The following is a 13907-nucleotide window of genomic DNA, read 5'->3' on the forward strand; positions in this document are numbered from 1 at the left end:
GCAGTGCAGACTCTGCATGCTAAAATGTATACACATAGTTTCCCACACTTGAGAATGGGAGGGAAGGAAGCATTTTGAGAGCTGGCTGACTGGATGACAAATATAAACACCAGCATATATATTGCTTGGCTTTGCAGTGTTTGGGATTAGTCTCAGAATTGATATATTCTTCAGTACAATATGATTTCCCTAGACGAGCAGCAGTGAATAAAATCAATGGAAAAAATATTGCATAAAAAATGTTTACTATAAAATCATTAATAGTAGTAACAATATACAGTAAGAACAAGAAATTACAATATTAGTATACTGACATTGACATAGAACTACTTTAACCTTTGTCTGAAATTGTTGCTTTCTAGTGTTTAATTTCTAATTCTGTTGCATTTCATAGTCCTCTGCACAATATTAAACTATTTAATTTTGCACCATTATTTTGCTAGCTCCATACAATAGAAAATTTGATACTATTTAAGACTTCTTCCTTCCAAGACATCATATATATCATTCAATGTATATTCGAGGTATTTTATAAGTTCTTCTGAGTCTTTTTCTAAATAGCTAGTTATAATACTTCCTACCCAGTCATCGAACATGTTATATCCAACTCCGAAACCATCTGGCACAACTGGTCCAAACCCACCATGATTAATTGCTTCACTGCCTAAGGTACTAGTTGAAACTATAATATGGTTTATGTTTTTGTAGGCTGGGTCAGTATAAATATCAGGCATACGTCCACCTCTGCGCTGGACGAGGTACTTCAAGGCAAATAAATGGCGATCAAATCCTTGGCCTGGATTTAAAAAAAGGGCAAATACATAGAGTAAGTATTAAAACAACAACAGGGCTTACAGAACCTGCCTAGTAAGAGGCCACAAATATTTGAAACCCACACATGAATGACCAAAAGCTCAGGTGAAAAGGAAAGCTAGCTATGTTCACTAATTTCAATAGGTCTGCTCTGATTATGACTACCCTTGGATACAACCTAATGTACAGAAAGCTAGAACATTTTGATTATATACTTAGTACATAAACTTTTCCATTCTAATATGAAATAGAAAACACTATTTACGCATTATTTTGTGAAAACACCTCCATTAAGTGATAGCTTTTAAACAGCTTTAAGCGGTTTCTTCTGTCATTGACTTGATGCCATTCCTGATTTTTATATTTTCCTGTTATCCTGGAATGACCTGTAACTTTGTCTAATGATGCCAGACAGCTAGACACCCATGAGTATCCCCAAAGATACACTGAAATGTCTCCCCACTAAGTATAACCATACTTCATCTTACTAGGGGGTGTATGGCCACATTTGGTTTAGCATGACCTGCATGTGCCTACCTTCCTCCTGTGCTGTATCTCTTCTCAGTTGGTGTTAGAGCATGGTGCTGATAAAGCCAAGGTTGCAGGTATGATCCCTGTATGGGACAGCTGCATAGTCCTTCATTGCAGGGGGTTGGACTAAATAACTCTCAGGGTCCCTTCCAACTCTACAGTTCTGATTCTCCCACACAACTGAGTGGAGGAATTTGAAAGCATTCATTGTTTTCTCTTAGATACAACTTTTCATTGTGTGGTTTAGCACTAATTAGTCTCAACAAACCAGCTTCATAATTATGTTTTCAAGTTGGTACATTTAATGGTAAACTATGGTGTGTGGTTTAGATGCAAAAAGGCAAATTTAAGCTTCTAAGCTCCTCCAGGCTACAGGAGGAAATAGGAGGGGAAAGCATGTAAACCTGGAAGGAAGGTAGGCTCATAAATGCCATCCTAAAACACTATTTAGCATGGCATCTGAATGTCTATTACTGTTAGGAAATATGCCAAATTTAAGAACATTCCTGTTTCAGAGTATTTTTTTTTTAAGGCTGTGTTTGATAATCTACCAATCTCAGGAGAGTACACTGAAACAAATAAACAATTTAACTGACATCAAATTACAGGGCAGATAAAAACGAACCGCACCAAGTACAATAGTAATTAAAACAAATTCAGGTAACCTACATAATTAAGAGAATTCTTTAGAAAATATCTAAGCAATACTGTTTTTAGCTGGTGACAAACACTCAAATGTTGGTGCTAGCCATATCCTGAAAGGGAGGGCATTCCACAACTGAGGCTCCACTACAGAGGAGGCCCTCTCTTAGGCTACCACACAGCAGATGTCATTGAAGTGTGGTAAAACATAACTGGCACCCCTCAATGACCTTAATTTAGGGACAGGACAGTGGTGAATAGACTCTCCTAGTTTCACGAAGTCCCAAAGGACATAAGTAAGCTGCTATCAAGTGAGGTGCTATTACTGCTATGTCAGTTAGTGTTTTAAATATTGAAAAGTTTTTGTTTTTGTTGTTCTTGTTTTTATGATGTTTTCAGCTTGTATTTTTGTTGTGAACTGCCGTGAGGTCTACGGATGAAGGGCGGAATACAAATTTAATAAATAAATAAAATAAATGAATAAAGCTGGCTTTTGAATGATTCAGCATATTTTATAAGATCAAAAGAAAAAAAGCCCTTATGCTGTATCATTGGGGTGATGCTACCTACCAAGTTCTGCTAGAATAACAAAAGAAACAATATTTTAGAATGCAGACACTGTAAAGAATAAATGTTGCTGGTGGGTTTAATACAAAGAGCACTGGAACTATAATAACCAAAATGCAAATAGCTCTTCATATTTGCAAACCTAGCCAATTTTGAATTGCTGAGAATCCTTCAAAGGAGAGACTTTTTAAAAGTCACATATCTTCATTTCAACATGTTTTGTACCCTTCATTTAGAGAGCTTTTATTTTGAAAGCATGTGGTGAGAGGTTAACATTATAAATAGACTAGAGAAAGGGCATTTTTCTCACAAGAACCAATATGGTGTAGTGATCAGATTAGGGCTAAGGGCACTGGAGTTCAAAGCTCCATTCAGCCATAAATCTCAGGCTAGTCACAAAGGCTGCTGCAATCTTATGCACTGTCACCTGGTAATAAGTAAGCCCCATTGAATTCAATGGACTTAATCTTGAGCAGACATGGATAGGATTGTGCTGTCAATCTGTCAGCCTAATTTACCTCACAGAGTTGTTGTGAGGATAAAATGGGCATCTGAGAATGACAGATAATGCCTTGAGCTCCTCAGAGGAAGGGGGATATATAAATGAAATAAATAAAGTATCACAAACCTTACAGTGGTACCTTGGGTTACATACGCTTCAGGTTACAAACTCCGCTAACCCAGAAATAACGCTTCAGGTTAAGAACTTTGCTTCAGGATATGAACAGAAATCATGCTCTGGTGGCGCAGCGGCAGCAGGAGGTCCCATTAGCTAAAGTGGTGCTTCAGGTTAAGAAGAGTTTCAGGTTAAGTACGGACCTCCAGAACGAATTAAGTACTTAACCAGAGGTACCACTGTACTGCATTCTGTATCTCTCAGTAAGGTCTTTAGTTAAATGAAGAAAAGCCAGAATGAATGTATCTACATGTGAAAACTCCTAGGAAAATTACCCTTTCTGTAAGACAAGTCAAACAACAGAAACCCAATAGTATGAGAAAATGTTGAAAAGGCCTAACCTAATGTAGCTTCCAGCTGCAAGCGTTTATGATACTTCGAACATTCATCAATCATGTTTCTCATATCTTCAGGGCTATGCTTCCCTCGTTGATCAATAAATGCAACTGTACATTTTTTTGTGTACACAGATGTTGGTCGAATTGTTTCAGTGCGACCGTGCTTAAAAGCTGCAGTACTACATGCTTCGTAAGAAGGAAGAAGTTTTCCATACTTGTGATAGAAAGCCATCTGACATGCAAGCTGAAACACAGCATCGGGGCTCAAATTTTGATTTATTAAATATTGTTTTCCAAACTTTTTATACTTAAGCGTTCGAACACAGAACATTCCCCTTTTTTTATCAAATTTCTGACGTGCAGCACTTATAGCAGATGTTATTGTGTGATCCATATTAAATTCAAGCTTGTCACATGATGTAACAAATAGAGCTGGACTGGCATGTGGTACAAGAGCCGGGTGCTCTGTGCTGTCTCTATAGACTTCATTAATAAAACGCAGAACTGCAATTCCATCTCCCCAAGAGTGTTCAAAATTTATTCCTGCAGTACCATCACTAGTGACAATCAGACTAAAAGATTTGTCAAACCAGCGATTGAAACCATATCCATGAAGAAAGCAATGAGTGAGTTCAAGTTCATTTTTGGGGGAAGCTCTATCTAAGCAAAGACAAAATACGGCACTGTCAATTTTCTTGAGGTTTTCTTCGTTACCTTTTTGAACAAGTTCCTGTCTTAGTGTTGCCCAGGTATTTCTCTCTTCAGTTGTCAGGTAGCAAAGATCAAACTGAGGCAACCGATCAGCATCGTATATTATTTGTGTTAAATGAGCCAGGATTTCAGATGGGTGTAGAATGTTACCAAAAGCATCCAATACTTCAAAAACATAGAGGTGTCCATTTCTCATCACCAACAAATGTCTTGCAAATTCACTTGTGAACAATGCATCTTTGCTTAAATTAGGAATTCTAGTGCTGTTGAAGAGTGACTTATATTGTGACATGTCTAAAGGATATGCATTCACCAAATACGCTCCATACCAGGATATACTAGGTGGAAGAATACGGATAAAATGTTTGAATACTTTACTCTGACCCCATTTGCGATTAACATAATATATATCTGGCCGCAAATAGTTATTCTTCAGGCTGTTAAGAAATTTTAACGATGATACAACCAGATTTGTTGCTCTCACTATTTGCCTGTTGTATTCTGGTTTTGGATCAGGATTTAAAGTAATGAAAGGGTTGTAGTTTAAAACAATTGGATCTCTTGCAGAAAGATACATATCATACCAGGGCCCTACAAAAACAAAAACAATCCAGTTAATAAAATGCACATTTGGCTCTTTGATATATCAAAGATAGTTGCACAACCAAATCCAAGAGGTCACCAGTGTGGATAACAATCACTGTCACATGTGCCATTAAAGAAAAAAGTCCACCTTAAGAAAGTCGAAGTCTTACCCAAATAAGAACAGTATTGGTCACACACACACACACACACCTCTCTCAAAAATGATATTGTAGAGCTGGAAGATGTGCAGTTCACAAAACCATCAAGGGGCTGGAGCAACTTCCCTAGGCAGAAGATTTTTGTTTATGTTTTTTTAGCTTATAAAAAAGCAGGCATAAGGGGACATGATAGACATGTACAAAAGTATATGTGGTGTTGAAAAATTCAATACCCCAGAGCAATCAGTTGAAGCTGAATTTTAGGGAGATTCAGGACAGAGAAACAGAAATAACGTACTTCATGCAGGGTATTGGTAAACTATGGAATTTTGTTACCATGTAATGTAGTGATGGCTGACAACTTGATCAGCTTTACAGGGGGATTAGATGAATTTATGGAGGATAAACCTATCAATGATGGCTATATATTACCTCCAATATCAGAGGACGTATGCCTCTAAATGCTAGTTACTGGGAATCATAAGTGCTATAGTGCTTATGTCCTGCTTATGGGATTCCCATAGAGATTTACTTAGTCAACAGCAACAGAATGCTCAGCTATACCGGCTTTTGGTCTGATCCAATAAGCTCTTCTTATATTGGTCAATATTTATTCACCTAATACTAACAGAATGTGTGTATTCATTAAGCTAATGAATACTAAATAAGGATATTATCTGGGGAATATGCAACACGCAGACCTGGCTGTTCCAAAACTTGAAACAAAACCAGTGATTTAAGAACTTTGAAAAACACTGAAGATAATTAACTTTTTTGTAGAGAGTAATAGAAGTCAAGACGGTCATACTATATATGCTTCTGAGGACTAAAAGATACAGGATAATGTGTAAATAGTCTACCAGACAGAAAGTTTCAGCAGAGGCACAGAGTTCATTCAGCTGACCATTTTGAGTGCTTAAGTTTTTTCTGCTTGAATTATGTTTTGTCTGCAATTTGAGAATTGAAGGTGATCATGTGACAGTTCTGTTATTCACCTAGATATGAGTGAACTAGCTATTGTGAAATCAACTTTTAAGGTTTTGGAATAGAGCATTCAACTGCAGTCTCCACATGAAGTGGAATTCTTACATGACTACTTCATCACAAACATATACAGTAATCTGGTGGGAAAAACAATTGGCACACAATGAGAGAGCATGGTTGGTGAAAAATAATTCCTAAACTGTCTCTGGAATAAACATCAAAAATAGTAAGAAAGTTCATGGGCATTTTTTTAATTGCAAGAAAATTAAAAACCAACCTGCTATATAACTTGTATGCTTATTAAGTCTATCATGTTCCAGAAGATCACGATGTATTAACCTCCCTTCTCCAGCTTCAAACTTTCTAGCAATTTTTTCAGTATTTCTAGAAATTGAAAAAGTGTTACTCATCTTAGCACTGGATTTTAATAGTATTTGTTATAATAAATTTTAATATTTAGTTAATATGATTCCCTTTTATGTAATATATACAGGTATATGCAATATATAGTGCCATCCTTACACACCTTGACATTAATATAGGTTGTGCAGGAGCAGTGTTTCAACGAATCACACATTAAATAAACATCATATGAAATTAATGGATGAAGTAAATATGACTCTGGAAAAAGTCAAGTTAGGTGTGCTCCTTAATCAAAGTGAAGGCTAACTAATATTGTAAATAGAAATTGTTGTAATTCCATGCTTAGTTTTTGAAGGAGTTAATGTTTATATATGAATTCTATTTAGGAGTCCATAAAGACAGTTTGCTGTGACAAGTCTTCCTGATCTTGCTGCACGAATCAATGACCTGGATTATCAACACTAATTCCAGGTCCCCTATGGTGTCTACAAATTCCAGAGAACTCAGACGAGTCTTCCACTGTGCATGTTGAAAGAAGTGGGACTGGTTTCTCTTATCAGGGGCCTTAGCAGCTAGGTTTTAGAGAAGCAGAAGCAGCAAAAGGACTTGCGCTGTTTCTGCCACCTCTCAAACCCAGTATGAAGTGACACCAGAACCCCTCTCCCTGGTTTCTTCAGCAAAAGAAGGCAGAAGAAGGAAAAGTACATCCCTAGTGTCTTGTGCCACTTCTGATTCTCCAAAGCTGAGCAGGAAGTGAGTGGTGGAGCACACCACCCTCTTACATAATCTGCACACACCAAAGAATTTGTGGGGGAAGGGGGAGAGGAAGTGCACTGCCAACCAAAACCAAGGGCTGGACCCCCTAATTATCAGTGAAACAGCACCATCAACATACATGTCCCAAGTAAGTGTGCAAAGGATTGTATCTTAGATTGTTTTCATTGAGCTAGGGATGGAAACTATGCTTTTAAGTCAAAGGTTTCACAGAAATTGTGGTTTCTGAGGGGTGGGAAGTGGCACCATACATTTGTTCTGGGAAGGGGTTACTGGTAAATATAAGCTATTTTACACTGAGTCAGAGAATACGTCCAGTTGGCTCAGGCTGTGTATACACAAGTTTAGTCAAGAACCACTGGAGACTGTGTAGTTGTTTTTCTACATAGTCCACACACAATCTAGATTTATTTAATATTTTTTAGGCCCCTGAAAAGTGCTTCTTGAGAAATTGGTTCCATTTTGAAAATGAAAGCTAACTGCAGATTGATTCTGCATTAACCCACAGTGTGTCCATTTGAAAAAAGACAAGAACAAGATATAGGCGGTCCTGGCAATGTGTGTGTGTGTGTGTGTGTGTGTGTGTAGCACAATTGCTCAATAATTTTGTGGGTGGGCCTATATCAAGATCACAATCACCACTTCCTTCTTCATTCACCTGGGACATGCGCAGGGAGGAAAAGTCATGGATAAGCTAAAAAAGGCATTGATTTTCAAATGGGTACTAAGTAACCACACCAAACCTTGTGGATGGCAGGATCTAGAATCAATATTATCATTATTAATTTGTAACCTGCCCATCTAACTGGGTTGCCCCAGCCACTCTGGGTGGCTTCCAGCGTATATAAAATCACAATAAAACATTAAACCTTAAAAAGTTTCCCTATACATGGCTGCCTTCAGATGTTTCCTAAAAGTTATATAATTACTCATTTCCTTAACATCTGGTGGGGGGGGGCGCCACAACTGAGGCCCTCTGCCTGGTTCCCTGTAACCTCACTTGTCGCAGTGTGAGGACCACCAGAAGGGCCTTGGGCTGAACAGTGGGGGTGGTTGTGGCTGAGGCCATTTAGGACTTTAAAGGTCAGCACCAGCACTTTGAATTGTGCTCGGAAATTTACTGGGAGCCAATGTAGCTTTTTCAGGATGGGTGTTATGTGGTCTCAGCAGCTGCTCCCAGTCACCAATCTAGCTGCCGCATTCTGGATTAATTGTAGTTTCCGAGTCACCTTCAAAGGTAACCCCACATAGAGTGCATTGCAGTAGTCCAAGCGGGAGATAACCAGCACATCAAGACTGAAAGCAGCATGTTGAGGACAGGCATTAACAATTCTTGATCGATAAAAGTTACATTTTTGTGCTACAAATGGGTTAGTGTGTACACAGCCTTGGTCTTATTTCTACACTAACTAGTAGCATTTCTTCAGGGTTTCAGAAAAGATGCTGAAGATTGAACCTGGGACAATCAGTATGCCAAGCATGTACTGTGCTATGCTACAGCTCTTCCTATTGGCATGGAGCACCAACAGAAAACACATACAGAGCCATACAAGAGAGTTGTTTAAGCAGCTGCTAGTGGTAGAGCTGGAGAGCAAATGTTAATTTTCGTGTTTACATCTGACATATTGAAATAATTGCCATTTCTTGTACCTGTACTCTTCTTCATTCAATAGTGGCTTCTGGGCAGCTAAATATCTATTGATAGTATCCTCCAGTTTTGGAATAGGCAATCTACAAATGGATATTGACAAATTATAGATCCGGCACACAAATCCTCAGATTACTACCTTCCCCTTCAATGTACCAGCCCACCTGTTCATTCATATTTAAATTAGTAATTTATGGCACAGAGACACATAATTTATAGATTAGCTGGAGTGTGGGAGAATAAATACTCTTTTAATTTGCAAAGCCTTTGTTGCCTGATCACCCAGAGGTGATTCTTACTTGCCACAAGTATTATTTAAAAAAATTAAAAAGAACTTAAATGATGAAGACACCCGAGTCTCTTCTCTACAAATGTTAAAAACAGCAAGAGTGGAAAGATTACTAGTTCTGTTTCCACACTGATAAATCTTTATGCCTTCTAAGATTTAAAGGGTATAATGCACAATGAAAATCAGAGGAAGCAAAATAAATCACATATACGGGACCCTCTACAGTAGCAAACCAGCAGTGCCTCACCCATACTGATTTATATCTGCAATGTCTGCAGGTGAGGACCAGTATGAGCTATCCCCATGCTCACAGAAACATGAATGCAAAGATACACAACAGAATTTTGTCCTGTGAGGATCGGAAGCGCTGAAACACTTGTCTCCTACAAAAAAAAACATTTTATTTCAAGCAGCTTAATGCTTTCTACAATCCTGCAGTATAATCAGGATGATTAAAAAGTTATTAAATGCTGCACACTTTCCACGTGTGCATTACATCCATTTATGGATTATGAGCAGCCACTGAACAGGGTGCAGCTATTCCAGTAAACTAGACATATTAAGGCGTAATTAGTCTTAATTAATGTTTAGGTTTAGCAGGAAAACTGATATGAGATTAGTTTTAATAGAACAAATGTTAGGTGGACAGATGTACACACAATGTCAATAAATATTATTTATAAAAAACCCAATGAAGGAATCCTTCTCAGGTCCTTCTTCTGCCCAGGACATGCATGAGCCCATCAGCTGCAGTTTGTGTGTTGCGCAAATGCTCCCTGCAGTCTTCCAGGAGCTGGAAACAGGCTAGTTTAACCTCCGGTTTGCTAGTAAAACTGAATTATGGTGTCAAAAAATGATGCATGTCTAAAAAGTGCGTCACCAACATGAAAAACTTGGAAAGCTCTGGGCTTTGCTAACGTCCTTTATCAGTGTTTCATCTCTGCATGGTGTACCCACAATGGATCCTAGTGTTAAATTGGCATGCACAAAAAGAGTCTCGTGGTGCCTTGATGCCTAACAGCGAAATCCTATCTGTTTTCTGGAAAATGTACTTCCACAAAGCTCGACCAACTTACCCTGAAACAAGTGGCCATAGGATTGCAACCTAATATACTGCACAGCATAAGCTTCTGCAGATGGTAACTGCATTATTATTTAAGGTGACAGCTTTTAAAAATGGTCCTGAAACGATTCACAATGCAAAAGTACAACGTGGTCAAATAAATCTTACTTAATATTTTGCACTTTTGGGTGGAATGAGGAGCTCACTCAAGTAGGATCAACCTCAAGCACTCTGCCCAACAAGCGGGCCAGCTTTCACTTGAGGTGCCTTGTTGCGTTTGCTCTTACTGTAAGTGCAAATTACTGTGCATATATAACCCCTGTGGGAACTGGAACGAGTGGCTTTTTGGGAGAGCAGGAGGAGGAAGAAGGCACGAGGGGCCTGCTCGCCTTCAAGCTTCTTCTTCCTCCTCCTCCTCTGCTCCTTTCTCCCTCAAACACCCCCCTCCCCACCCCCTGCAAGTCTGGAGGAACCTGGGCAAGCTGGGCTGGAAGTGCATGGTAGGAATGGTGCTCCGGTGCACGAAGTGATGGTCCGTGTCCTGCTCCGACACGATGCCTTCCAGCTGCCCCACGGTCCTCCAGTAGCGGCGGCTCCTGGCCGCGCTGCTCCACAGGGCCGCGGCGCCCCACCGGGGCCTCGCTCGGTGCATGTCACGTTGAGAAGGAGGGGGGGGAGCGGGCGGAGCAGAGCAGGCGCCAACCGATCTTCGCCGGCACGCGCTTCATAGAATGGCGGCAAACGGCCGCGGCGGGTGGGGGGGGGGCGCTCGGGCGGTAACCAGGGCAACGCGAGGGAGTGTTGCTCTTCTGCAGAGGCGGCCTTGTTGTTTGAGTCTCCCTCATGGCGCCCTCGCCTCGTGCTCGTTTCTTCTTCTTCTGGCGGGGGTGGGGGATGGAGCTTCTCCCCCCGCCTCATATTTTATTCCATCTTGGTTGGTCAGTGCATGTTTCTAGGTCACCCGTTTTACCTCGCAGTGCCGGATTTACGTATACGCTAAACAAGCTATAGTTTAGGGCCCCACTCTCTTGGCCCCCCCCAAAAAAAAATTAAAGAAAAAAACCTGGGTGTACATTTCCAAAATATAAGATAAAAAACAAATAAAATAAAACCTACATATAGCAAGTGTTTTGCGTTGTGTACGCTCTTAAGATGTAAGTAATGGGCCCCAGCTGCCTGCTCCCTAAAATATCACTGGTTTGCTCTTTTCTATATATAGGGTTGTATTTCACTCTTAATATACTTCTTTTTAATTGTATTTCAGTTCAACAATTCCTTTAATAAAATACATATTTTGTTATGTGCAAATGGCTTTAAATACCTATTAGGTCGATAAATTACCATATAGCATATATTCAACACAAAAAACAGTAGCAATTTGTTGTTGACAAAGGACAGCTGGATATATAAAGGGCCCCATTATCTTCAGTAGCTTAGGACCTCATCATACCTAAATCTGGCCCAGAATGAAATAAATGACTGAAGCGCTGCTTCCCCACACCTAAAAACAGTTTTCCAACATGAGAGCAAACCTTGTTTTAAGGAGCAGCAAAGTATCAAACACCCACCCCCGTTTCTTTCTGCTATTGTCGTAATGAAGCATGCTGAGGATAGTTCCACAGTATAAATAAGGTCACTCATTTTTTTTTACGTATGAATACATTTGCAGCCTCAAAGAGAAGACTCATGGGTGTAGCCAAATGGGGTGGGCAGGGTGGCAGTTGACCCCCCATCAAGAAAAATAAATAAAAATTTTAACTAACTGAGATTTCTCTCCCGCCCCCCAACAAAAGCCTGCCCTACCCCAACAAAAATCCTGGCTACATCCATGTGTGCAGCCCGTATGATTTTATAGGAATTAATGGCATTTTTTATTTTGGAAAGCAACACATTGCACAACCCAGAAGTAGTATTTCAACGCCTCCTGCCTTCGCTGCATTTATTAAGGATTAAAAACAAAGCAGACAGGAAGGCTCCTCTCATGTGTTTTGTGTATCCACTATATGTAGGTAAAGCTACAAGCTAGGCGCAGTTTTAGAAACCACAGATCGGCAATTTTGACAAAGTGTTTGCCAAACACTTCTGAGAAACGTGGCCTGCCAGAATTAGCAATAGTAATTCTAGACATATGCCAACAGATCCAGCAGTGTTAGCAAAAAAAGGGAGAACTTCTGGCTGTACATGCTGGACACATTAACACCACATGACCTCAGCCTAGTGGGTGGTACCAGCACTCTTGAGGGAATGAAGGCTTTCTGAGCATCCTCAAAGGTCTCTTAACTACCACCTGTGAAACAGCATCATTTTTATCAGAGCAACTGATGAAGGTGGAAGCCAAAACATTTTACTGTGAATAAAATTAAGATTTCTGTTTAGTCCTTGTAATAAATATGTGCTACAGGATCCAGAGCAAACTTGTCTAAAGTGCTCTTTGTTGCTTTTACTCTCCCCTTCCCCATCTTTGGTAGACATACCATGGTATCCAACTAAGTTCTGCTCAGAGTTAACCCATTTAAACTAATGCCTAAGCCATGTCAATTACTTCTAATGGATCTACTATTGAGGTTAACAGACATTGGCGACAGCCCATATTGTTGCATCCATCTAAGTAAAAGTCTATTGATTTCAATGGGTCTGCAACTTAAGTTGGAGACCATGCATATTCTGTTAATATTATTACTTAAGAATTTTTTTTTATTTAGCATAATTGATTTGCAGTGGCATTGCTAGGAGCAGGGTGTTTTTTTTTAATTAAGAGCCTCATAAAACACCTATTACTCTTTTAAAAAGGTAACATAGTGAACAAATTCTTACTGAACAAAAGATACTTTATTTAGAGACCACACCTTAAAAAAAACCCATGTATATTTACAATCAAATATAAGATGCAATTTAACCTTCCTATTAATAACAAAGCAGGATGTGGCTTCCCAAACGCCCTTTTTCAAAACAATGACTCTGTTGTGCCAGTGAAAGGTCTGAAAGCAAATGTTTCAAATTGAGGGCATTTCTTTCTTGAGTGCTGACGCCTCTGCCCCAGCTCGGGCTGCCCGCCTTCCCACATTTGGGAATGACTGGAAGTGGATTGGCTGCCAGTGAGCTCATGTATTTATGGATCTCTTTCCCGCAAGTAGCAGCAACAGCAATGTACTACGTAGGCTCCTTTCGTTCGGTGAGATGCTGCTGTTCCCAACGCCACACTTTGTTTTTCTCTCTCCCTCTGCTGACCTGACCGTATTATGTTGGCTCTGCAGAAATGTCGAGCCGCTCTTCCCTTTGCGGGTGCTAATACCCTTTGTTGGTAGGGTTTACTGACGTCACGAGGCAAATGGCTGAGCTCGAAGCTGGGAGCTGCTGAGTTTACGTGCCGGTTTCACCTTCGGCAGCAGCGAGCTGTTGTCACAGAGAGCTAACGCTCATTTTCGACTTGCAGAGAAAGGATTGCTGAATAGGAGGACGACGGTGGCGGAAGCACCCCACAGCCGTCGACGGGGTGAATGAAAAACCTCAGGAAATGGAGAAAGAATAAACCCAAGGAGCTTTGGATTTATAATGCAAGCAGCTTTTGCAGGATCCATAGTCACCTTGCTCTCCTGCTTTTGGATTTAAGATCATGTACGTGGGTTGTGTTATTTATTCCTTGAGTGTTTCCTGTCTCTGGCAAAAACAAAAACAAACCGTGTGCCTTGAGAAAAGAATGATGATTCTTGTTGTCACTTGAAAAACACCATTTGCTTTCCCCTCTCTTTTCCCCTTCCCACATTC

At 40.0% G+C, this 13907-nt stretch overlaps 2 protein-coding genes across 3 annotated transcripts in view; one reads left to right on the forward strand and one right to left on the reverse strand.

Moving 5' to 3' along the window:
• Positions 1-228: 228 nt before the first annotated feature.
• On the reverse strand, positions 229-10828 carry LOC117055149 (carnitine O-palmitoyltransferase 2, mitochondrial-like). Its single transcript, XM_033164535.1, has 5 exons — positions 10616-10828; positions 8793-8873; positions 6283-6389; positions 3571-4869; positions 229-796 (listed from the first exon to the last, which is right to left on the reverse strand). The coding sequence occupies exons 1-5, from the start codon at positions 10792-10794 to the stop codon at positions 468-470; spliced, it is 1995 nt and encodes a 664-aa protein (XP_033020426.1). The 5' UTR covers positions 10795-10828; the 3' UTR covers positions 229-467.
• Positions 10829-13617: 2789 nt separating this feature from the next.
• LOC117054959 (rho-related BTB domain-containing protein 3-like) overlaps positions 13618-13907 on the forward strand; it is a 28989-nt gene continuing 28699 nt past the window's right edge. The window contains exon 1 of one of the 2 annotated variants that reach the window (XM_033164223.1): positions 13618-13757. In XM_033164223.1, coding sequence (XP_033020114.1) covers positions 13756-13757 — 2 coding nt within the window. In that variant the 5' untranslated portion in view covers positions 13618-13755. The remainder of the gene's footprint in view (positions 13758-13907) is intronic. The other variant, XM_033164222.1, reaches the window with a different exon arrangement.

The sequence above is a fragment of the Lacerta agilis genome, chromosome 11 (assembly GCF_009819535.1).
Source record: "Lacerta agilis isolate rLacAgi1 chromosome 11, rLacAgi1.pri, whole genome shotgun sequence".
NCBI lineage: Eukaryota > Metazoa > Chordata > Lepidosauria > Squamata > Lacertidae > Lacerta > Lacerta agilis.